The following is a 27,639-nucleotide window of genomic DNA, read 5'->3' on the forward strand; positions in this document are numbered from 1 at the left end:
ACTTTTTATTAATATGAAGGGGTGTACTGTGAAGGTGTCAAAATATAATTATTCAAATAAAATTTATTGAGAATATAGTTCCATACTTCTATGTGGGAGAGTAGACCATAATAATTATATGCATTTCCTGAGAAACAAAATCACTTCTGATTAGAAAATTTTCCAAAATTAGAATAATCCTTGGTTAAGTACCTCAGAGTTTCTCCAATGGGTGAAATCCTTATAATTTTGGATACTGATTTCATTAGTTTATAGATTTTATTATTTGCATCCTGTTTTTCACTGATTATATTCTGAATGGTTAGTTTGCCTTTAAAATGAGATATTTTGTTGGTTTGGTATTGGTTTGCCTTAAACTTAAATGTAAGAGTCAGATAAGACCTATGATCACTAGGGTGAAAAACATTAAGATGGATAATTACATGTATCTTTATGAGATTATTGGATAACTCTTATGTTTATCAAGGGTGTTTTGCAAAATTATATCCACAGTTCCAAAGGAACTTACTGTTTCTCCTAGAAAATATACTATGAAGTTCAAGTTAGAAGCTTATAAACAAAATTTTTAGATGCAGATTGTTTTTAAGATTGCATGATAAGATAAATTATTTCTTTGTAGAAATGTACAGTAGATACGGAAAATGGTTAGCATTGTTACTGTCCTATAGACTGAAGAAAGTAGCTATTCTATTGGAAACTGCTAATTGAAATTCAACTAGTCTTGATTAAGTGACTCTCTATAGCCAATTAAGGTAAGAAACTGCAAACAGGGTGTGTTAAATAATCTTATTATAAATCACTGAAGTATGATATTAAGAAATAAAGTACTTAATCACTATAGAAAATAGTTTATTGTTTCCAGGATACTTAAATAGAAATGAGAAACTATGATGACTGGCATGTTTTCTCAAAAAGGTTATAAAATTACCAGACTTTTTTTTAAATCTATTGAAAATTATCACTGTTACTAAACAAATAAAATACAATAACATTCTCAATTTGTAATTTGTAATTAATATTTAGATGTGTAAATACCAACAATACCAGTTTATATCAGGATACTTGGGATTTTTATTAAATTTGTAAAAAAGGATAAACAGTTTTTCTATGCAAATAAATGGCAGAATGCTCAAAGTCCACATGTAGAAGTGAAGATAATTCAGTGATGCCTTCAGAGTGAAAGCTAAAGTGCTTAAAAGCTTATAAAGGCTCTATTTTTGTTCTTTCTCTTTTCTGTCCTGTTAGGTAGTGTGTGTCCAGTGCCCATTCATACTGTTCCTAAGATACATCTGTATACTCCTAACTAAGGGTATTTGTACTTACTATTTCCTCTTGGCAAGGTTCACTCTTACCTCCAAGACATCACTTGAACGTCACCACCTCAATAAGGCGTTTTCTGGCCACCTGATTTAAAATGTCAACCCTCTTCTCCATCTCCTTGCCTTAATTTTCCCCATTATCCTTTCAAGCATATTTTTCAGCTGACTCATTTACAGGTTTTATCGTCTCTCCTCACTTGAAGTAAGCTCCAAAAAAGTAGGGTTCAGCTGGTTTGCTGCTATATTCCTGGTGTCCAGAATAGTGTCTCATAAGTATTTCTTGAATAAATCTATGGCATGTCAGATAGACATGCAAATATTTAATTGAATACTGCTAAATATATGTCACTTTGTGGCAAATTGGATATGGAGGCTGGTGGGTAACCACCGTATGTGTGTCACCGTATGATTTCTTTAATCATATAGTGGATGTTATTTTACTTCATACAGTATACCAGGAACTATTTATTTGCTTTACATATATTAAGTAAATTATGCCTGACAACAACCCTATGAAACATGTACTATTATCAGCTCCATTTTACAATTAAGGAAACAAGAGGTGAAAGTAAGTAGCCCTTGGTCATACAACTAATATTTAGGAAAGCAAGGTTCACACCAGGGCAGATGGTATGTCCAGAACCTACACTCTTAACTAGAGGTTTATAGCTAAAATACTTCTGCATTGTTGCTTTGAATACTTTCATTTCTATCCTTTTTATTTATGTTTCTTTGCTCAAACAAAATTTTGGAAGTAATCATATCTGTTTAACCCCCTGTTTTTTTATAATCATTTCAATTTTTTTCTTTTTTCAGTGGGATGCTATCACTGAAATGGATGAACACAATAGGCCCATTCATACGTACCAGGTGTGCAATGTAATGGAACCAAACCAAAACAACTGGCTTCGTACGAACTGGATTTCCCGTGATGCAGCTCAGAAAATTTATGTGGAAATGAAGTTTACATTGAGGGATTGTAACAGCATCCCATGGGTTTTGGGGACTTGCAAAGAAACATTTAATCTGTATTATGTGGAATCAGATGAGTCCCACGGAATTAAATTCAAGCCAAGCCAGTATACAAAGATTGACACAATTGCTGCTGATGAAAGTTTTACCCAGATGGATTTGGGTGATCGTATCCTGAAACTAAACACAGAAATTCGTGAGGTGGGACCTATAGAAAGGAAAGGATTTTATCTGGCTTTTCAAGACATTGGGGCATGCATTGCCCTGGTCTCAGTCCGTGTATTCTACAAAAAGTGCCCCTTCACTGTTCGAAACTTGGCTATGTTTCCTGACACCATCCCAAGGGTTGATTCTTCTTCTTTGGTTGAAGTAAGGGGCTCTTGTGTGAAGAGTGCAGAAGAGCGTGATACTCCTAAACTATATTGTGGAGCTGATGGAGATTGGCTGGTTCCCCTTGGAAGGTGTATCTGCAGTACAGGATATGAAGAAATCGAAGGTTCTTGTCACGGTAAGAATGAAACACTCAATTTATCATGCATTTAAGTGACATTTTAAACAGGTAAATTTGTTTTACATTTATTTTCAAATAATACATTTTCAAATGCTATTATTGGCAGAATTGATTGTGGAAGAAATTATGAACTATAACATATTTTCTTATTTTTTTCCTCCCAGAAAGTGTATATGAAAATGTATAATAAATTGTATACCATGACAAGTGTTTCTCCATATTGAGGAAATGGTTGAGCCATATGAATGGCTATAATCACCTAATTTTTTAAAGTAAAACAACATCAATAGCAGGAACAAAAAACAAAAGGGATTCAAAATGGACATTTGCTCAGCTTTCATGTTTGATGACCTATAGAGAATGTGTCATTTAAAGATAGTTTGAAAACAATGATTTCTTTCATGTTTAATTGTCTAATTGAATAGTATCTAGATAAGATGAAGTTATATTTAAATAAGTGAGGAATTCACATATATGTTTCAAAAACATATGGAATAGTTTATGCAGATGTTATGTGTTTGGTGATTGAATACTGACTGTGTCAGATCGTAATTTATCTTTTGCTACTATTTTTTAAAGACTTATGTATTTGAGAGAGTGAGAACACATGCATGCATGCACATGCACACACACACACACACACACACACACACTCATACACACATGTGTGGCAGGGAGGGGCAAAGGAAGAGGGAGAGACAGTTACCATCCTGGATCCTGAGATCACTATCTGAGTGGAAACTGAGAGTTGGACACTTAACAGACTGTGCCATCCAGGTGCCCCTATCTTTTGCTACTAGTAAGTACAATTTCCTGCCATATAACAAATTACTTTTTAGTTGTTGTAATAGTAGTAATTGTGTAATATCTGTCAGGAAATATTAACACAACACAATGCTAATTGGGTTTAGAACCATACCTTTCACATTGTTATGATAATAAAATACCTATAATTTTCAAGATGGAAGATTTGTTTCTTTATATGTGAATCATTTTGTGGGACTTACTAATCTAATAAATTTATACATTTAGAAGTTCAAAAAATTTTACATAAAGATATTATACATCAATTGTGTTTGGATTTAGGACTTGTAATCAAAGCACAAATATTGAAATAAAATTATGACTTGAGAAATAGGAACACAATACAGATATTTCCTTTTTAATGGTAGATGGTTTATAAGTTTGTTTTCTGTAGTGCCATATTGAATTTATTGACTTCTTTGTTGCTGCTATATTCAAGTTCTTTAAAAAGGTTAAATAATAAATAAGAAAAATAAGAAAAAAAATATACTCATATGCACCTAAAAATCATGAAAAATACATGTGAATTTTTAAAGGTTTTATCTATTTATAAAACACTTGGGCTCTTGAATGTGGAAACTCACTCGAGTTTCCAATGATGGTTATGTTTGGTTGTTTAAAAATACTAATATTTGCATAGAATCTGTAGTATAATTTTTATAAAGCATGAACCAGCTTTCCTCCACTATTTAATTGTTAAAAGGTCTTTCATTGACATTTACCAATATAGATTGAATTAAAATTTTTATTCACCCGTAACAAGGATTTAGAATGGAATAGTCAGAAATTATTCTTTGACGGGGCTTTCTAAAACGTTTCTATACACTGGAAAATAAGCTAAAGAAATATTAGCATAATCAGTAGGATAAAGAGGATAACAAGAGCTGAGGATAAAACATTACACAATGCTAACCATGTAGTTTTGCCATATTTGAAATTAGGTCAATGCTGGACAATCATTGATCAAAGTATGGCTAAAGAATTTAAAATATGCAAAGAATAATTCTTAGGACTTGTGTGATTAGCTTTTATTAAATATTTACATTTTATGTCATTAATCATAGAATAAGAGGTAGTGACAATTACTGATGGCTAGAGGTTTTTTCTTAATATGTTTACTCTGTGAATTCCATTCTTATTTATATGCCTTAAAATTCTTTCATTTATTGGGTAAAGATGATTTTGGACAAATGATAATCATTATCAGACTGTGTAGAGCTACTGGTAGAGTCATCTATCTTTATGGCTTGTTATCTTTTTAAAATTTATTTGATTGTAGAAACATGAAAGAGTGGGTACAGTATAAATGTTCATCATCTCCTTATAGTGGATGGCAGAAATTGGAAGAATTAAGCTTGAATTCTAAATCCATGGCTTATTAGCTTTGAAATCACAGTTTCCTTATCCATAAATAAAGTAGTGGTTCTAATCAACTCATGATAAAGTATATGGAGAACTAATAAAAACACGCGCATCTGCTTGGTTCCAATTTAATACAACAAGTTGCTATTTACAAATGCAGGGGAAGCTGGAGTGGATGTAGAGACCTCATTTTTAGAAAGAGGTATCTTGCACTACCCCTGCTTGCCCTACCAGTCTCCATTTGAGAATACTTATTTAAGTGTCTGTTTTTGATGTTTTGCATTGCTTCTTTATTTCCTTTTGATAATTTTTATCAGATTCTATTGCCTTCTGTCAACAACTTATTTCACAACAAAATATTTGAATTACATGTAAGCTCAATGGCCAATTAATTAGAACTTACATGAATAAAATCATAGCTCAAATAGTATATGGTCACATATGTAATGTGAGATGTGTGTGTGTGTGTGTGTATGTGTAATTGGAGAAGGAAAAACAGCACCTCTGTATCATTCCTATGGTCTGTTTTGTTAGAACAACTAATTTATTTGAGCTATTTATATTTCTGAGTAACTACTTATCTATTAAGCATTTTGGTAAGTGGTATGTTTTAGTTTTCTATTGTTACTGAGATAAAAGAACCCAAAACTTACTAGCTTAAAACCATCCTATTTTATTATTTCTCAGGGCTCAAATGGGTAGTTCTTTTGTTTTAGGGTAAGTAAAGATCACTAATGCAGCTGAATCCATCTGTGAGGTTGATCAGAGCTAGAATGTCTAAGATGACCACTCCTCTTCCAGAGTTTCATTGTCTGTGGTGTCTCATCATTTAAGAATCTAGTCTAATATATTTTACAGTACTGTGGCTACCTTAAGAGGGAGTTTTTCACATGGCCAAATAAATAGTGACTATATGAAGGGGGGATACTCTACAAGTGGGTGAATACTAGGAAGTATGTTTATAGAGAGCTGCCAGTGTGACAGTATACCACAGTCCACTCTGGATTCTCATAATTAATGCCCCTCCTTCATGCACAAAACCCCACATCCTCCCAAACATTTATTCCATTATGGGATCAAGTTTTAACAGAAGAGCATCATTAAAAATCAGGTCCAGATGTAAATGAAGCTTCATAGCTCAAGTTCCTCTTGACCTGGACAACTAAGAACTAAAAAGATAAGTTATTGTTCCTCACACACAGTGTACATGGGATAGGAACAGGATAATTGTGAAAGATTCTCCCATTCCTAAGAGCTGGGAACACAGCAATCACTTGTCCACTGTGATTCTGAAATCCAGGTGAAAGTTGTCTGGATCTCTTATCATGAAGGCAGGGGATGTTCTTTAATTGGATCCCAGTTCTACCCTCTGGGATTGGTTCTCTGTGGTTCTTCGTTTCCTTCTGCGGTTCTTGGGTTTGGCCCTCTGAGTCATCCCATTCCTTCCTTCCTCCCTCTCTTCCTTCCCTTCTATTTATTTATTTTCATCCTCCTTATTTACAGGAACTGTTTGTATGTCCGTTTCACCAGGGCTGCCAGATAAAGGAGGAGTATTTTAAAAATGTGTGTAATTAAGAGTAAGAAATTTATTGATAGGAATTATCATAAGGCACTGAGAACCAAGATCTACTTAGTACTTAAAGGCAGACACTATTGGTACACCTACAGAGTGCTCTGTTTATTCTCATTTCTGTGAAATAGGAATGTTTTCTTCAGGAGGCTTGCAGTAGATCTGGTTGCTTTAGATCTGGAAAGCCCTAAGAAATGTCTTTATCCTGGGGCACTTGGGGGGCTCAGTTGGTTAAACTTCTGCCTTCTGCTCAGGTCATGATCCCAGGGTCCTGGGATGGAGCCCTGCATTGGGCTCCCTGCTCAGCAGGAAGCCTGCTTCTCCCTCCCTCTCTGTCACTCCCCCTGCTTATGCGCTCTTACTTGCTCTTTCTCTCTCAAATGAATAAACAAAATCTTTAAAAAGATATCTTTATCCACATTTTATAAATCAGGATGCTAAATTACTGAGAACAGAATTTTATTACTCAGAGTTACTCAGTAATTGATATTAGACCAAGAACTAAAGCCTAAATATTTTTTCTTTGTGCTTTCCCTCCCTATTTCCATTTTTTCCCCTGTTCCTCAATTTTCTCTTTTTGTTTCTCTTTCATTTCTTCATTCCAGGCATCCATACCCTTGTCTTGAAGATTTAACTTTTCCTGCCTATTCACCAGTTTAGCAGAGCCCTGTTATTAATCATTCATTAGGTCCTTTTTGTCCATGTTTGTTTTTTGGAATTTGATGTGAACACAATTAAAACAGTATCTGCACATCTATTCTGAAATTCAGGCTACTGAGAATAATGGAAAAATATATGGACTTATCTGGAACTTTGATGTAGAATATGAGAAATATGATGGGGCGCCTGGGTGGCTCAGTGGGTTAAGCCGCTGCCTTCGGCTCAGGTCATGATCTCAGAGTCCTGGGATCGAGTCCCGCATTGGGCTCTCTGCTCAGCAGGGAGCCTGCTTCCTCCGTCTCTCTGCCTGCCTCTCTGCCTGCTTGTGATCTCTCTCTGTCAAATAAATAAATAATTAAAAAAAAAAAAAGAATATGAGAAATATGAAACATTTAATGAGGTTTTAGGGATTTTGATAATTTACTTTAAATGGATTTGAGAACTCTTGATCTGCTATGTAAGGAAAACAAAATAAGCTGGTTTAAATAGAATTTATCTATATTTACTCATACTATCAATTTGTTATGAGTAATTTGTATTTCTTTGTATATAAATAATTTATCATTATATTTTATTCTAAAAATTGTACTACTGAGTCTTAGAACATGTGATTCATTTCTCTATAGTATTGTGAAGGCATATCTAAATACAAATTCTAGAAACCTAAAGGGTGAGGTTCTCTTATTCTTGCTATCAGTCAGCTTTAAATAGACATAAATAGTACATTAAGCAGATATGCTAAAATTTAAAACCAAACACTAATTTAGTTTATTCTGTTATATATAATAAGCATTTTTTTTTATTCTTGGCTCAAATCTCAATTTATTTTTCATAACTATTTTAATTTTATCTCATAGGTTTATAATTAAAATTATCATATTTGGGCATATTGATGTTACAGATTTTATTGTTTTAATTGTCTTAATTTATTCCATGAAGGGTTTGAATTTTAAAAAATGTTGATTCATAAAGCATTAATTTACATCAAATAGTATTTTACTGTATATATCTAAGAATTCTTTAACCATAGGAAGAAAAAATTGGAAACAACATGATAAATTGAATGCAATTTTTGTTCAGTTGTGAATTTTGAAGTGACGTGAATTTCTAATAAATTCCTCTTGGATATTAATTTAAAATAAATCTCATTAAGACAAAGTGGCACTTGTACTCAGAGGTAACAGAGTTTGGGTTTTTATACCTGCTGGGAATATATATACACACATATATACATATGTACTGCAAGGATATATTCTTCAAGCCTTTAAGGATCACATGATATAATTTAACAAAATAATACTTGACTGTGGAAAAATAAAAGTTTTGAAATATTGAGGATTTTTAAAAACTCTTCCTCTTTCTTAGGTATATGCTTTTATTTATTTATTTTTCTCTAATGCTGCTTTAAAATTCAGGAGGAAAGGATGGTGGCAGTTCTCAAACTGTTGCATTATTGTTCACAGAGGTGAATGAGATGTACAGGGCCTTTGGTGACAGAGCTATTGATTTGAGCTCCTGAAGAGTGTTGTTATTAAGGCTTCATGACTCTGTCCTCTGCTGCAGTTCAGAAACATTTATGCTCTGTGTTTATGGTCTTCTGTCTAATCATGTTATCAGAGATGATTGTGGAAGCAGAGATCATAAAGAAATTTTGAGACACCAAGATTTGCTGGCATTAAATAAAGGGGTTTGAGGATATGATGGAAAGCTAAAAGGTGAGATTGGGATCAGAATAAAAGGGCATACTTACTGGCCCAAATAGTATTTTCACTTTCTAAAGGTTCTCAAAACTAAATATAAACTCTTACAATGTAACCTTCAATTCCAAATAAAGCTGCTTTTTCATGAAGCAATTCCCGACTTTCATCCAGGTTGAGAAGAATATGAAATCAAGAGGCTCCAAGGAGTCTAAAAATAGAAGGTATTATTTCCAAGAAAGAGTAAAGTTAAATAATTATATTTTGTTCTTCGTCACAATTTTAAAAATAGGCTAAAACATCAACCAGCTTGAAACAATCTTTTTCGGTACATTATTTTAACCAAATTTTAACTTCATTTTTAGTATCTATTTTATTCTCTCCTGTCTTGAATGCTACACCTTGTATTTCTATAGAGGCTGTCCTTAATTAAGAAAAATTACTTTCTTAACACAAATATTTCAAAAAGAAGATAAAATTATTTAGCATCTCTATTCACTTTTTAAATATGGTATGCCATGCCACCCATTGAAATTGCTACCAGTTTTGAAACTTAGTTCTACTTTTTAAAGAAACAAAATTAAGAGATTTATAAAGTCAACACTTAGATACATCAAGATATATTAAGTTTTTATGCTTACTATTTTTTTCTATGTTATCTCCTGTTACCTGGTTTTACCATGCTATTTGCTGAAGTATATTTGTTGATATATCTTTTGATAAGGCACTGTAAGTATTTCAACTCTTTATTTAGTGGAGATCCAAAAATATCTTTATTTTAACCTTCTTTTTCAAAGATTGTTTGTTTGGGTATGGAAGACTAGGTAGTTGTTATTTTTCCTCAACATTCTGAAAATATTATTTCCCCGTCCATGAGAATCTACTAAAACTATAGTTGCTAATGTTCTTCTAATTTTCATTACTTGTGAGATTATAGGTTTCATACGTTTGGTCTTCAGTTACATTATGATGTAACTGGTATGCCTTTATTTTTTCCTGATTCGCATTTTTTTAAACTAAGAAAGCCTGCGTATGTGTTACATTTTTCTCTATTTCTAGAATACCTATTATATATTTGTTAGAGACTTGGAATACTATCCTCTTTGTGTCTGATTTTTTTAAATACTTTAACATTAGCACTAATGTCCAGGTTATGAATTTCATTCTGACTACATCTAGTTAAGTTTATCTCATCTATTGAGTTATTTTTATCTTCACTGTTTTTTGCTATTCATTTTTTTTTTTAATTTCCTGCTTTAAAAAAAAATTCTGCCTGGTGTATTTTATGATTTTTCTCTTTTATAGATGTTATTTTATTCTCATGGCTCTTAATGACACTATAATTAATTTTTAAATCAATCTGGTCTAAATTAGTTTCCTGATCTTATGCATTGGCTGTATTTTTAAGCATTAGTGTCAATTGTGTATGTATTTTGGAATTGTTACTTATAGTCTGACTTGTTTTCTGTTTCTGTATCTTTTATTTTTTAATTTGGAAGTTTTGTAGTTGCATTAATTCTGCTCCCTGAAGCCTTATATAGAGCAAACTTAAGGGCACTAATAAATTTACCAAAGAATTCATGTTGTTATTCCTTGTTGACAATGATTCAGGGATCCAGGCTTCTTGCATTTAGTAGACCAACCATCTCTTCAGAGTTGTTATCTGTGTTAGCTGCATCCAGCTCAGAAATTGTAAAAGGAGATTAGAGAAGGCACATGTGCTTTTTAACCAGCTCATATATGAAGAGACACATCATTTTTTCCCACATACCAGCAGTAAGAACTAGTTATATGGTCACAATCAACTGCAAATAGGGGTAAGATGTTAAATGCTGTCCCTGGCTCAGTAGTAGTCACTTTCCAACAATGATTCTCTGTCATGGAAGAGGAAGTCCCAATTTTTGTAGATACTTAGTGATCTCTGTAATAGTTTGCATTGCACCCACAAAACATATGTGCTCATCCTCATATATCTGGTGATACAGATTTTTCTCCACCAGGTTCAAATAGGTCTTCTTGTTGACTGGTGAGGCACAGATTGAAAGAAAATCTACCTACCCTAACCTAAAATATACAGTGTTTGAAATAAATAGAAAACTCCCCTTAAGAAAGGAGAATAAACACAGCCATAGCAATAATGGGCAGGCATTGTGCACAGCCTCGGAACAGATATGACACTAAATTCATTGAGACACTTACCCATTGTTCTGGATGGCCATTGACTCCACTATCTGTGAGCTTCTTTTATCATCCTGACAACTTCTGAAGTAGTTATTGGTGGCTGAACAGCTCTCATACTTTTATGATAATCTGTTTTGAGAGCTTGAGGACCATTTATAGCTATAGGCTCCGATTTAGACCAGACTCCTAATTTGTTGGCAATAAAATTTCCTAAAACACAAAGTAGCTTTTTAATCTATTTGTCGATTCCATGTGCCAAAATTACACACAGAAGTCCACACCCAAAGTCCTTTCTTTGACTTAGTTTTCAAGTGTGTCTTATCTATTAATGTATCTATTTGCCACTTTATTCATGAGCTCTTCTCAACTTAATGGCAACTAAATTGAAGTCATTATAGAATAAGGATAGATAGATCTTAGACACAGAGCTGACTCTCTTGGTTTAACTAGGATGTCTTAATCTGTTTTTGGTACTCACGATGTTCTTTTCTTAGTTTTGTCTCCATTCTAAGAGGCAAAAATCATCTTTTTATAATCCCGAAAACACAATGTTCTATACTCTTCTATTCCTTTTTTTTTTTTTTTTTAAGTTTTCAACCCAGCTAGTATTCCTTGAGCTCATCTGTTCCTGGAAATAGCTTGTTAGATGCATCAAGTTTCAGTCAACACAAAGAAATTAGCACTTGACCTGCTTTCCAAGTAATTGCAGATATAATTTTACCAAGAAAGTTAGGACTGTATAATGTAGGTTTCTATCAGTCTAGTTTCATATTACAGTTTTACATATCATTTGGCTTCTGACTGTTAAGCTAATACTACATGTTTTAAGTTTTTGTTTTGGGTATATCCCAATTGAAGAAGATATATATTTTTAAGAGAATATATATGTATATTTACAAGCTGAAAAGACAAAATTATAAATTCTAGAACCTTAACATGTAGTTTATTTTTCATTTATATTAGAATCCAAAGTGTTCCTGGTTGTTGACTGCTTTGTAGAATTCTATGGTTTCCACTTGTTGCTTCATTATTACAAATGGCTTTATAGTTATCTGTATCCAATGAGTGGAAGAAGGAGAACATATAGAGTGCATACCTTTTTCTTAAAAGTTTTGGCATAGAAGTGACATAATTTTACCCACATCTGCCACACTTGTAAAAATTATATATTCTATAGAGTAAAAGCTTTTTAGTGTGAGATTTACTATTAAGCTATAATGTCCAGTACATATAATCAGTAATTTTTTATCAACAGATAAGCAGTATGTAAGCTATGTAACAGAGTTACATCAAACCAAATAAAAACTAAGCTAATTGTATGAAATTAAACATTACAAGAAAAGTTACTCTGGGGTGGCTCAGTTCACCAACTGCATCTGCCTTGGGCTCAGGTCTTGATCTTAGGTCCTGGGATCAAGTCCGCATAGGCTCTCTGCACAGCAAGGAGTCTACTTCTCCCTCTCCCCCTGCCCCTCCCTCCTGCTTGTATTCCTGCACTCTCTCTCTCAAATAAATAAATAAAATCTTTAAAAAAAAAAAAAAAGAAAAAGAAAAGTTACTTGCATACATCCAAACCCTTTTTTTTTTTTTCATGGAAAAAAATAGGATTCAACTATTTTAAAGAAGGGGGTGATTATTTCTACATAGCATCCACAAAATAGCAGCAGAGAACATTCAGGATAAACCTTCCAGTGAAATTTATGTAGTAGTATATTGAAGACATAATGACAGAATTTTACCAGAGAAGAGAAAGAGCTCACTTTTCGTTTTATACAAATACAATATAATAACAAAATATTGTATTTATTAAATCTGTATATAATTCATACTAAATCATATTCCAAGCATCATAAGAACTATAAATAGTAAAATTATAATGCCATACATCTTAAAATTTGAGAATAATTTTATGTTATAAATTTTTTCATTATATATTCATAGCTGGCATTGGAACTACAGAGGTATGATTGACTGTATTCTCCATATGAACAAAAGTGTAGTAATTTGCATTTTCAGATATTTACATATTTAAGCTCTAGGGAAGTATATTTCAAAGGACAACATAATTCTAAGAAAAACAAGCATCAAAGGAAAAACCTGATACAGAAAAAAGGAATGGCTGAAACAAAGTAGAAGAAAAAGTTATCCAATATAAATACATCTAATATGTTTACTTTGGTTTAAGATACCTTGTGATCCTTTGTGAGAAAAGCATTCTTGATTTCATTTATAATAATAGTTACTAAAGTTATCTGGGAATTAGCTATAAATTCAAATACACATTGTGATGACATTAGGGGACATCCTTAACATTTTGAGTCCTTTGAAATAATGTCTTAGAATTAAATAGATAACTGGTGTTCTCAATTATGTACATAGCCTTGAAGAAGTAATTCTTTTATTTTACTTGTTTTTTTTCCTTTTTTACATATAATACTATATAGTAGAAAAATTCAGTAATAGATATAGCTTCCCATCGCGATTCTGTATGAACAATAAACTTTGATAATCAGTTATTATTTTCAGTCTGAGCTTGAGACAAACTATCTGTTTTCAGAATGAGTTCCAATAGATAAGGAATATAGTATTTAGTCTCAGTTTTACAGGGAACTGTAAAGTGGTGATAAATTTAAAGGGATGAAGATTTCCAATTGCCAGTTGCTATATACAAGGACTATCACCATATAAAGAAGCATGCAGTACCAAATTGATGGGAACTCTGGGAGTATAAAAACAAGCTCTGCTTTATCTTCAACAGTGGACAAGGAGAAAGCAATATTTATTCCTATTATTTGACAGCATCAAAGTGACTGCTATAAAAAGTCATGAAAACCTCTTGAAAGATTCAAACTCTGTTTCTTTGGAGAGAGATAAACAAGCATTGTTTTGGATAGAATTCTTTAAATAGAATCACTGTATTTTTTTGTCTTTTATTAAAATGACTAATACCCTAATTTCTTTGTTTTATTTCTATTCCTCTTTTAAAGGTTAGCTACAATTCAGGTTGGGTTATTTTTAACCATACCACAGTGAAAAAGCTTATAGTATTTAGCTCTATGTTAACCAATTAAATATTTTTAATAAAATTAATTATAAATATTTTAATCGGTATAACTTTGAAATGGCAATGACTTTGGATTATGTGAGAGCTTTCCTAGAGATTTTTTTGTTAATTTACTAATTGCATTATGACCAAAAGTGTACTCTTCTTAATTATGTGTGGCTATATTTATAAGTAATTACAGATTGCTTAATGTGAACAGATTTGCTATGCATATAAAATACTGTATTTAATTGTGTACTTTCCAAAAGTATTCTGTAAATAGCATACATTAATTAGGTAATATTTTTATTCATGATGGTTGCTAAATTTTTTAAAAGTTCTTTGGCTTCTATTGAGGTAACTGTAAAATTCTTATAAACCTATTTATGAGATATAATAATATAGCTCCTTAGAAGACCCACCTTTGATTCAATAATGTTATGTAATCTTGATGCATTATTACTTTAATGTTGAGTTGTACATTCTTCTTAAATTTTTAAAACATTGGCAAAAGGATATTCTGTCTAATCAATGAAGTACAAATGTGTTTTGGGTGATGTAAAGAACAGAACAATTCTTGGATGAGAAACTGTGTTCCTGGATGAGAAACTTAAATATTTGGAAGGTATAAATGTTAATTTAGAATTACTAACAAACCACACTGAGAATTCTTATTGTTTTAGTCACTTTGAACTCATAGAAAGAGTTATAAATTTTATATGAAATAATAAATGGAATGACACATGGTTTATTTGAAAAGAACAGTAAAGGTGAGCAAGAACCCCGGCAGATATTAAAATCTATTCAAGGGAAAGTATTTAAAATATGTAGTATTAACTCCCAAAGAAAAATATTTGTCAGTGGTACCAGGTAGAAAGGGAAAAAAATAGACTAAATTACATGAAATAGTTCAATCTGTGGTAAAATAGAATTCATTAATGGGGAAAATAGATGGGTTATTTAATACAGTGATTCTTACTTAATAGGGGTTGAGATTGGGGAGTGTAGAGCAATAATGATTTAGGTGTAGGGCACACATTACTACTTCTTACTAAGTCCCGGAATAGTTACCTTAACTGTTGAGGTAATCTATCTTTAGAATGTGCATAATTAACCTCCACTGTACCTTAGTTTAGGAAATCTATGGGAATAGCAGTCCCACAGAGAATTTCTCGTTGCAATAAAATGAAACCTAAGGCAAAGTTACAACTAGAAGATGCTAATTTGTAAGATACAAATTAGAATTTTCATAGAAATTCACAATTGTGATGAAACAATTTTTGAAGGATTTTAAAAAAGGCAAAGAGAAACATTACTAAAGTATGAAAGGATGAGACTGTACAGCCAAAATTGTTTTTTTCATTTGTTTTTTAAGAAGGCATCATCTAGGTATTAAACATGAAATTTGGTCAATCAAAGGAAAATCTTAGATTATTTTGATATTGTTAAAGAAAAAATATCAGACACTTATTAAGTAACTATAAGGCAGACTTTATTAAGGGGGACTACTATAAGGGAGTTTTGCAGTAGAGGAGAGGAATTGAGCTCAACTACGAATTAAACAAAGAAAAGTGGAAATTTATAGCCAAGTAATAGTGTTGGGGGTCAGTGGATGGAAAATTACTAAGAGGAAATATCCGAGGTAAGGGATGATTCCAGCTGAACTGATGTGTAGGATTCTTGCTAATGCAGACTAGCGTGATGAGGTATCATAAGGAGATAAGGAAATGGCCAAATATTGAGGTTAAAGAATTCTCTCTAAACTTAAGACTTCTTGCTAAAACTAGACTGTGTGAACAGAAACAAAGCCCATAGTTGGGTCTAATTAAGCAGAGGTCTTAAAGGAGCCTGACTAAAAGTCTGGTCAACTGAGACTCTGTCAGGATCATGCAATACCCTGTAGCAGGAGTTGGCAAACTATAGCCTGCTTGCCATCCCAACCCAATTTTGTAAATAAAATTTTTTGGAGAACAGCCAAGACTGTTCATTTATATTGTCTGTCACTGCTTTTAAGTTGTAAGAACAGAGTTAAGTAGTTGCTTCAGATACCATATGGCCCATAAACCTAAAATATTTTTTTTGTTTTACCGATAACGTTTGCAAACCTCTTTCCTATAGGCAGATTAGTGTATCCCTGAGAAATATAAATAAATTTATCAAACTTGTTCTTTTTGTTATGAAAACCCAAGTTCATCTGCCCTTCATTTGAAAAGCCAATGCTTAGGAAAAGGATTTTGACTGAAAAGGAATATGAGTTTTATTCAGGAGGCTGGACACCTGGGGAGAGGGCCAAAGTCCAACTACAGAGGTTTCTTTCTGGCCGAGGGGTTTTTTTTAAGGAGTTTAGAGTAGTTAATCAATGAAGGGAGTACAGCAGTCTATAACATCTCTTGAATATGTACTGACTCAATTGTGAACTACAGACTTGCTTGGAGGTTTGCAAGGGGGTCTGGTTCCTTAGTGCCTGGGGGTTGTACAGAGGTGTTCTGCTCTTTCTAAGAAAGAATGCATGATCTGTAGATACACACACAAAAAAGGTTAGTTTATCAATCACTCAGGCTAAGGGTGCTTGCTAAAGCTTAAAGATGACTAGGTTGGCCGGAGTGGCAGAGGCTGCTTCATTTTGAGCCAATTATTAGGATACAATATTTTTACAATTAAACATAGACTAAAACCTCTAGTGGAACTGTTTTCCTCCAACGCTAGCCATCTTTTTATTCAGAGTCATTTATTGTAGCATTTATACCAAGGAATATAATTTCAAAAACATTCATAGGGGATTTCATATTGATCTATTTTAGGAAACAGAGTTAGATTTTTATTAAAATCCAGAAATCGCTGAGCGATAAGATCAGCTAGTAAAACAATGTAGTGTGTGTGTGTGTGTGTGTGTGTGTGTGTGTGTGTGTGTTCATTAGAAGAGTATTGTTTGTTTTTAAGCCCTTTCTCAAGAACTCTATTTGATACTAGCTTGTTAATCTCACTCAGCAATATCTTGACTAGATGCCATACTAGACACTCAAAATGCATTTGTTAAAAATTAGTGAGTTGATAGTTTATATGCTCTGTGTAAAATAATCTTTGGGGCACCTGGGTGGCTTAATCGGTTAAGTGTCTGCCTTTGTTTCAGGTCATAATCCCAGGGTCCTGGGATTGAGCCCTGCAATGGGCTCCTAGCTCAGCAGGGAACCTGTTTCCCCCCTCTCTCTGCCTGCCTCTTTGCCTACTTGTGATCTCTCTCTTTCTGTCAAATAAATAAATCTTTTAAAAAATGAAAAATAAAATTCAGATTGTCTTTTACTTAGAAATTATAAGAAAACAGATTTTATGTGAACCATAAGACTCAATTTCCAGTAGATTCCCATTTTTTCTCCCTACTTTCAGGTTTTATTGAACTTTCAGCAATGTTGGATATGTGTTTATTAACGTAGGCCATAACCTTAACATTTATTGCATACCTATTACATCCTGGGAGCTGTGAATTGCTGTGAATTACTGAGATCTCTACCACTCAATACATGCAGACCTTGCCATACAACACTGTTTAAATAATTGAGCTGTTGCTTTCACACTTACCTAGAGCCCATATATTTGCTTGTTATGTTATAAAATATATTTAGAATGAGTATTTTAAAAATTTTCCCCAGTTTTTGATTATTCTGAAGTGTCTCTTTACAAAGATAAAATGAAAATACTAATATACTAAGATATGCAATAAATTACACCAGTTAAAGGTGTAATAAAAACCTTTGTTTTCATCTAGAATAATAGTTTTCAATTACAAAGCAGGTTGTGCAATGCTTTATGTATGCATATGAGTTTTTTGGGATATATATCTTTAATAGTGCCCCTTTGCAAATTTATTATTACTGTATTTTGTCATTCATTTATTTTTATGTTTCTCTTTCTTGCTGTCTACTCCCTACCCATCTCTTTTATTTATGTCTTTGAAGAAATCAACATCAGCTGCATAATGAATAATTTATTATTATGTTCATTTATATTTGAAATTTTTATACTGTGTACCTAATTAAACTTTTCTATAGAATTTTGATTACATTTATGTCATTCTTATTCTTGTCTTTTAATATAGTTAGATATAGATAGATATTCTAGTCATTCATTAGAATTCATCATGACTAAGGATTTGGAAAAATCATTTGGCATTTAATCTTAAAATATATTTTCTGTATTTCACGGTGAGCATTATCCTCTCATTTCTGAGGAATCTCTATCTCGTGCTATTCACAGTTTGAATAGAGTCTTGCTCTTCAAATAGAAGAGCTCTTCCCTTCCTTTCTTTCTCCCTTCCTTCCTTCTCCTTCTCTCCCCCACCAACCTCCCTTCTTTTAATAATGTCCTTGAATAAATACACGAAAACTTGGTTGGAAGAAATGGAGAAACAATTGTTTAATACATCACTTTCTCTTAAGATTCTTTTTTTGTGTGCATATACCTGGCCTTCTTAAAAAGGGACTGTGATCTTTGAACTATAGTATTAGTGCTACTTACACAATTTAATGGTCTGACTGCTAAATGGAAAACATACTGTGCAATTCTTATGCCTATTAATGAAACACTGAAGAGAATCTAGCATTGCATCTGAAATGTATCTTTAAGGGAACATTACTTCAAAGGCATGATCAAAGTATGTAAGGATTCCTAAAGGAGATAGCAAATGCATTTTTAAGAAAATTCCTCTCAATGTGATAACAATGAATGTTTATTTATTTACTGTTTGGTAACCATGGGGTAGTAGTATTTCATGGAAAATGTCTTAATTTTGCCATGAAAATTTGACTGAAATCCCACATGGCCAAAGTTTCAAAGTCTGTCTTACATATATATTCATAAATATGATTAAATTATTAATTTTAATTAAAATGATGCCTAGTTCATTAGTAGATCTAATGAAGCCTCCAAGGATAAGTAAATCAAAATAGAAGATTATTGACAGAAGTTTTATTATTGTAGAAAAAAGTAATTACTAAATCATTGGCATTGTTATTTACATTCACTCCTTTTTATGGAAAATTTTAGTTAAAGTTAGGAGATAAAAAAGAAAATATCATAAAACATCAAAAGCATTGCAGGAGAAAGGCTTACTAATTATGAAGTCTCACATTGTAAGAAAAGCAAGGGTGATGCTTATTAAATGGGTAAAATTAGTGCAAAGATAAAAACTAAAAATAATTTTTTTCAGCTCTGTCACTAAAGAAGTTCTAAAAAATATCAGTGGAACTACTTCTGAGAAACATTACATACATCTGTATCCTTTCCCAAAATATCTGGGAGGGCTTGGACTAGAGCTAACTTCATTTCTTAATACAGGAGAACCTTCAGGCTCTGTCTGGACTATCCTAATGGCAAAATAAAGATGCTTTTAGAATAAAAGTTTAAGTGTTTTAAGGACAAAAATGTCATTCAAGCTTTTCCAGTCTCCAAGTTGTAACAATTATAATATTAAAAAGAAATACATATATGTAATTATATGTATATACATATACATATTATAGTTAAACTAAGTCGTGTTTGTGAAAGGCTATGAGCTCATGATGATAATCAAAAGGTATAGTTAAAACACCCACATGTAGAATGGAAGGGGCCAGGGAGAGGAGTAGACACTGCTAGTAAGGATGGTGCTGGAGAACATGGTCCCATATCCAAAAGGTACAACTCCATAAGTACTTTAGTGACTCTGAGTCACTGAAAGCAGTACTGGGCTCACTTGGCTCACAGAAACATGTGATTTTTTTAAGTTAGAAACTGAAAATTTTTACTGTAAGATTTATCAGAAGTGGCATTTTTGAGTTATGAGAATTTTTTTTAATCAGTCTTTTTTTACATTAAATTTCAGAGTGGCTTCAGTTATTGCTCTTTTTTTTTTCTTTCTTTCTTTCTTTTTTTTTTTTTAGTGTATTTGCAATACTTGGCTATCTTGCAGTTTGTCTATTCTTGTGAAAATAAAAACAACATCTTGATTAATCTTGAAATACAGAAGAAAAATCCCGAAGTGGTGAATCAAATAAAACACTGGCAATTGTGTCTTATTAAGTAGCTTATTGTAAGTTTTGGTTTTCTAAGAAGCTCCCTGCATGTAAGTTCACATAACAAATACAATGAATTGAGAAGAAATACTGTAAATCCACTAATACTGAAGAAAAAAGAAGGGTAATTGTAACAAATTAAGAGTAAATTCAATTCGGTGTTTTAAAATTTTATAATAGGGGCGCCTGGGTGGCTCAGTGGGTTAAGCCGCTGCCTTCGGCTCAGGTCATGATCTCAGGGTACTGGGATCGAGCCCCGCATCAGGCTCTCTGCTCAGCGGGGAGCCTGCTTCCGCCTCTCTCTCTGCCTGCCTCTCTGCCTACTTGTGATTTCTCTCTGTCAGATAAATAAATAAAAAAAAAAATCTTAAAAAAAAATGTAAAATTTTATAATAGTATTATCTCATTCTTTATGTGCAGAAAATCTTTTTTTTATTAACATATAATGTATTACTTATTTGGCAATGTTCCTAGGAAGAAGTTGCTGTAGCTGAGGTTGAAGAGGTTGCCTGTGTTCTCCTCAAGGATTTTGATGGATCCCTGTCTCACGTTGAGTTCTTTAATTTGTTTTGAGCCTATGTTTGTGTTTGGTGTAAGGAAATGGTCCAGTTTCATTCTTCTGCATGTGGTTGTCCAATTTTCCATTAGACATTCTTTCCTACTTTGTCGAAAATTAGTTAACCATAGAGCTGAGGGTCCATTTCTGGGCTCTCTGTTCTGTTCCATTTATCTATGTGGCTGTTTTTGTGCCAGTACCATACCATCTTGATGATAACAGCTTTGTAGAGAACTTAAAGTCTGGAATTGTGGTGCCACCAACTTTGTTTTTCTTTTCCAACATTCCCGGGGTCTTTTCTGATTCCATACAAATTTTAGGATTATTTGTTTCATTTCTTTGAAAAAAGTTGATGGTATTTTGATAGAGATTGGATTAAATGTGTAGATTGCTATAGGTAGCATAGACATTTTCACAATATTTATTCTTCCAGTCCATGAGCATGAGATGTTTTTCCATTTCTTTGTGTCTTCCTCAATTTCTTTCATGAGTACTCTATAGTTTTCTGAGTAAAGATTCTTTGTCTTTTTGGTTAAATTTATTCCTAGGTATCTTATGGTTTTGGGTGCAATTGTAAATGGGATTGACTCCTTAATTTCTCTTTCTTCTGTCTTGTTGTTGATGTATAGAAATGTAACTGATTTCTGTGTATTGGTTTTATATCCTGACACTGTACTGAATTCCTGTATGAGTTCTAGAAGTTTTGGAGTGGAGTCTTTGGGTTTTCCACATATAGCATCATATCATCTGCAAAGAGTGAGAGTTTGATGACTTCTTTGCTGGTTCTGATACCTTTTATTTCATTTTGTTGTCTGGTTGCTGAGGCTAGGACTTCTAGTACTATGTTGAATAGCAGTGGTGATAGTGGACAGCCTTGCCACATTCCTGACCTTAGGGAGAAAGCTCTCAGTTTTTCCCCATTGAGAATGATATTCGCTGTGGATTTTTAATAGATGGTTTTTATGATTTGAGGTGTGTACCCTCTGTCTTTACACTGTGAAGAGTTTCGATCACTTTCTCAAATGCCTTTTCAGCATCTACTAAGAGTATCATATGGATCTTGTTCTTTTATTAATGTATTGTATCACATTGATTGATTTCTGGATGTTGAGGATGTTGAGGCAACCTTGCAGCCCAGGAATAGATCCCACTTGGTCATGGTGAATAATCCTTTTAATGTACTGTTGGATCCTATTGGCTAGTATTTTGGTGAGAATTTTTGCATCCATGTTCATCAGGGATATTGGTCTGTAATTTTTCTTTTTGATGGGGTCTTTGTCTGGTTTTGGGATCAAAGTAATGCTGGCCTCATAGGATGAGGTTGGAAGTTTTCCTCCTATTTCTATTATATTTTGGAACAGTTTCAGGAGAATAGGTATTAATTCTTCTTTAAGTGTTTGGTAGAATTCCCCTGGGAAGCTATCTGTACTGGGCTCTTGTTTGGGAGATTTTTTTTTTTTAAGATTTTTATTTATTTATTTGACAGAGAGATCATAAGTAGGCAGAGAGACAGGCAGAGAGAGAGGGGAAGCAGGCTTCCCGCTGAGCAGAGAGCCCAATGCAGGACCCGATCCCAGGATCCCAAGACCATGACCAGAGTGGATGGCAGAGGCTCAACCCACTGAGTCACCCAGGCACCCCTGGGAGATTTTTGATGATTGTTTCAATCTCCTTACTGGTTAGGGTCTGCTCAGGTTTTCTATTTCTTCCTGGTTCAGTTTTGGTAGTTTCTATGTCTCTAGTAATGCATCCATTTTTTCCAGATTGTCAAATTTTCTGGTGTATAGTTGCTTGTGATATGATCTTATAATTATTTGTATTTCTTTGGTGTTGGTTGTGATCTCTCCTCTTTCATTCATGATTTTATTAATTTGGGTCCTTTCTCTTTACTTTTGGATAAGTCTGGCCAGGGGTTTATCAATCTTATTAATTCCTTCAAAGAACCAGCTCCTAGTTTCATTGATCTGTTCTACTGTTCTTTTGGTTTCTATTTCATTGATATCTGCTCTGATCTTAATTATTTCTCTTCTGCTGCTGGGTTTAGGCTTTCTTTGCTATTCTTTCCCCAGCTCCTTTAGATGTGGGGTTAGGTTGTGTATTTGAGACCTTTCTTGTTTCTTAAGAAAGGCTTGTATTGCTGTATACTTTACTCTCAGGACCGCCTTTGCTGCATCCTAAAGATTATGAACAATTCTGTGTTCATTTTCATTTGTTTCCAATAAGTTTTTTTTAATTCTTCTTTAATTTCCTGGTTGACCTCTTTATTCTTTAGTAGGGTGCTCTTTAGCCTCCATGTATTTGACTTCTTTCCAATTTTCTTCTTGTGTTGAGTTCTAGTTTCAAAGCATTGTGGTCTGAAAACATGCAGGGAATGATCCCAATCTTTTGATACCAGTTGAGACCTGATTTGTAACTGAGGATGTGATCTAACCTGGAGAATGTTCCATGTGCACTAGAGAAGAATGTGTATTCTGTTGCTTTGGGATGGAATATTCTGAATATATCTGTGATGTCATTCTGGTCCAGTGTGTCATTTAAAGGCTTTATTTCCTTGTTGATCTCTAGCTTACATAATCTGTCCATTTCAGGGAGGTGTTAAAGTCCCCTACTATTATTGTATTATTGTCAATGTGTTTCTTTGATTTTGTTATTAATTGGTTTATGTGGTTGGCTGCTCCCATGTTAGGGGTGTAGGTATTTAAAATTGTTAGACCTTCTTGTTGGACAGAACCTTTAAGTATGATATAGTGTCCTTTTTCATCTCTTATTATAGTCTTTAGCTTAAAATCTAATTTATCTGATATAAGGATTGCTACCCCAGCTTTCTTTTGATGTCCATTAGCATGGTAAATTGTTTTCCACCCCCTCACTTTAAATCTAGAAGTGTCTTTGAGTCTAAAATGAGTTTCTTGCAGACAGCATATCAATGGGTTGGTTTTTTTGTTTGTTTGTTTGTTTGTTTGTTTTTTTATCCATTCTGGTACCCTGTGTCTTTTGATTGGGGCATTTAGCCCATTTGAATTTAGGGTAACTATTGAAGGATATGAATTTGGTGCCATTGTATTGTCTGTAAGGTGACTGTTACTGTAAATTGTCTCTCTTCCTTTCTGGTCTATTACTTTTAGTCTCTCTCTTTGCTTAAAGGACCCTTTCAATATTTCTTGTAGGGCTGGTTTGATGTTTGCAAATTCTTTTAGTTTTGTTTGTCTTGGAAGCTTATTATCTCTCCTATTTTCAGTGACAGCCTAGTTGGATATAGTATTCTTGGCTGCATATTTTTCTCATTTAGTTCTCTGAGTATATCATGCCAGTCCTCTGGTCTGCCAGGTCTCTGTGGATAGTTCTGCTGCCAATCTAATATTTCTCCTGTTGTAGGTTACAGACCTCTTGTCCCGAGCTGCTTTCAGGATTTTCTCTGTGACTCTGAGATTTGTAAGTTTTATTAATAGATAGTGGGCTGGTGACCTTTTTTTATTGATTTTGAGGGAGGTTCTCTGCCTCATGAATTTTGATGCTTGTTTCCTTCTGCAAATTAGGGAAGTTCTCTGCTATGATTTGCCTCAATATATCTTCTGCCCCTCTCTCTTTCTTTTTCTGGGATCCCAATTATTCTAATATTGTTTCAACATATGACATCACTTATCTCTTGAATTCTCCCCTTGTGATCCAATAGTTGTTTATCTCTTTTTCTCAGCTTCTTTATTCTCCATCATTTGGTCTTCTATATCACTAATTCTCTCTTCTGCTTCATTCATCCTAGCGGTAAAAGCCTCCATTTTTTATTGCACCTCATTATTACCTTTTTTTATTTCAACTTGGTTAGACTTTAGTTCTTTTATTTCTTTAGAAAGGGAATTTATTTCTCCAGGAAGAGACTCTTTAGTATCTCCTATGTATTTTTCAAGCCCTGCAAGCATCTTTATAATTGTCATTCTGAACTCTAGTTCTGAACTCTTACTAATGTTCATATTGATTAGGTCCCTAGCAGTCAGTACTGCCTCTTGTTTTTGTTTGTTTGTTTGTTTGTTTGTTTTTAAAGATTTTTTTAATTTATTTGACAGACAGAGATCACTGGTAGGCAGAGAGAGGGAAAGGGAAGCAGGCTCTCCACTGAGCAGAAAGCCGGATGCGGGGCTTGATCCCAGAACCCTGAAATCATGACCTGAGCCAAAGGCAGAGGCTTAACCCACTGAGCCACCCAAGTGCCCCTTTTGTCCTTTTCTTTTTTTTTTTTTTTGAGGTGAGTTTTTCTGCCTTATAATTTTAACTATCTTATCTTATCAATGCCTTTTTAAAACTCTTTTTTTTTAAGATTTTTTTTTTAATTTATTTGACAGAGAGAGATCACAAGTAGATGGAGAGGCAGGCAGAGAAAGAGAGAGAGGGAAGCAGGCACCCTGCTGAGCAGAGAGCCTGATGCAGGACTCGATCCCAGGACCCTGAGATCATGACCTGAGCCGAAGGCAGCAGCTTAATCCACTGAGCCACCCAGGCGTCCCTTAAAACTCTTTTTTAATTTTCCTTTTTTTTAGTCACATTCTATCCCTTCATTGTATTTAACCTTATTTTTTGTATACATATAGGTTTTTCTTTCTTTAAAATTTTGGGATACAGTTTCTTCTAACAGACCAAAATATGCCCTAAATCTAGCATATGGCTTTGTTCTAGTCTCTGACCTAATCAAATTCTCTCCATTTTTTTTCTTTTTTCAACCAATTTATCTTATAAATTCCTTTTTTAAAGTCTTTTTTAATTTTCATCTTTACAGTCGTAATCCATCCCTTCATTGTGTTTACATATATATAGATATATGTTTTTCTTTCTTTAAAATCTTGGGAGGCAGTTTCTTCTAACAAACCAAAATACACACCCAAAGTCAAGTGTGTGGTTCTGTTCTATTCACCAGTCTATTCATGTGTGTATGTATGTATGTATATCTGTGTGTGTGTGTGTGTGTGTGTGTGTGTGTGTGTGTTTTCTTTTCTCTCCTTTCTTCTCCCCCCAGTTTTGGGTCTTTTCTGATTTAGGTAGTGTATATTTTTCTGTGGTTGTTGTTACCCTTTTAACATTTTGTTCTCTCATTATTCTGTTCTTCTCTGGACGAAGTCTTCTGACTAATGGTCTTAATCACTAATGTTTGAAAATTTTTGCCATTTATTTTCTTGCTACACTACTGTTTATATACTTTTTATATTCAATAGTCATTTATATAGAAATTAAATTATGCAAGCTGCTCATTATAATTTTAAACAATACATCTTCCAAAACAAAACACTTCTGATTTTAATTAATTGAAAAAATATAAATTTTTTAATAAATCTGTTCTAAAGCCGTTTCCCTGAATATCAGTACTTTGAACAGAATCTGTACTTTAATCTTTCCTCCTAAACTATTAAATTTATTATTTTTCCAATATTTTTGTTTGATCAGTTGAAGTGTTTTTCCCCTTTTGGCCTTTCATTCTTTTTAATTGCATAAAATCACACTGCTCTCAAGAATTACAGTTGACCCATGAAAAACATTGGTTTGAACTTTGTGGGTACACCTGTAAGCAAATTTTTTATGAATACAATACAGTACTGTATATGTATTATCTTTTTCTTATATTCTTTTAATAACATTTTATTTTCTATAACTTACTTTATTGTAAGAATATAGTATATAATACCTATAACATACAAGATGTGTTAATTGACTATGTTCTCAGTAAGACTTCTGATCAACAGCAGGTCATTAGTAGTTAAGTTTTGGAAAGTCAGAAATTATTTGCAAATTTTTTTGACTGAACCAGATCCTAGTTTTTCAAAGGTCAACTGTACTTGAGTTTTCAGAAATACACTCTTTGCTTTAAAGAGATTATTAGCTACTTAATATAAATATTCCAATTTCAAAAAAAGAAGTAAGCTAGTTATAAAAAGATCTCACAATGAAGAACTATGTACATTCTGAAAGATTTGTGTACTTTAAAATTTTTAAAATTCAGTTAAAAATGAAGAGATAATTATAAGACTCATGAATAACAACTTTATGAGGTATAATGACATACAATAAACTATACTTTAAAATGTGCTATTTACTAAGTTCTGATATGTATATGGCCATAAAACCATTAACATAATTAAAATAAGGAACATATCCATCATTCTCAGGTATTTTCTCCTGCACTTTCATGATTCTTTTTTTTTTAATTTTTTTTAAGATTTTATTTATTTATTTGTCAGAGAGAGAGAGGGAGAGAGAGCGAGCACAGGCAGACAGAATGGCAGGCAGAGGGAGAAGCAGGCTCCCCGCCGAGCAAGGAGCCCGATGTGGGACTCGATCTCAGGACACTGGGATCATGACCTGAGCCGAAGGCAGCTGCTCAGCCAGCTGAGCCACCCAGGCGTCCCCACTTTCATGATTCTTCTCTCATCCATCCTGCCTATAACCAGTCACTATGGTTCTATTTTTGTCTCCATACTTTAGTTCATATTGTCCAGAATTTATGTCACAGGGATCATACAATAGGCACTCTTTTTCTGGCTTTTTTGTTTGTTTGTTTGTTTGTTTGTTTTATCAGAGAAAGATAGTGAGGGGACAGGAATAGAGGGAGAGAAAGAACCTTAAGCAGGCTCCATGCCTGTCTTGAGCACAGCATGGAATATAATTGCAGTCCTACAGGACTGCAAGATAAGAAGAAAGGAACAGAGAGAAACTATAAAAACAACCAGAAGACAACAAAATAGCAATAAATATATATCTGTCAGTGATTAAATGTACTAAATTTTCAATCAAAAGACACAGGGTAGCTGAATGGATTAAAAAATAAGACCCATCTCTATGCTGTCTACAAAAGACTCACTTTGGCTATAAGGACATGCAAACTATAAGTGAAGTGATGGAAAAAAAATTTCAAGCAAATAGAAACCAAAAGAAAG

The 27,639-nt window shown here is 33.3% G+C and overlaps 1 protein-coding gene across 1 annotated transcript in view; it reads left to right on the forward strand.

Annotated features, from left to right (window-relative positions):
- The window catches only part of EPHA6 (EPH receptor A6), an 872,902-nt gene that overhangs the window by 182,168 nt on the left and 663,095 nt on the right, over positions 1–27,639 (forward strand). The window contains 1 exon segment of the mRNA XM_047722523.1: positions 2,136–2,799. Within this exon segment, the coding sequence (XP_047578479.1) occupies positions 2,136–2,799 (664 nt within the window).

This window comes from Lutra lutra, chromosome 1 (genome assembly GCF_902655055.1).
Source record: "Lutra lutra chromosome 1, mLutLut1.2, whole genome shotgun sequence".
NCBI lineage: Eukaryota > Metazoa > Chordata > Mammalia > Carnivora > Mustelidae > Lutra > Lutra lutra.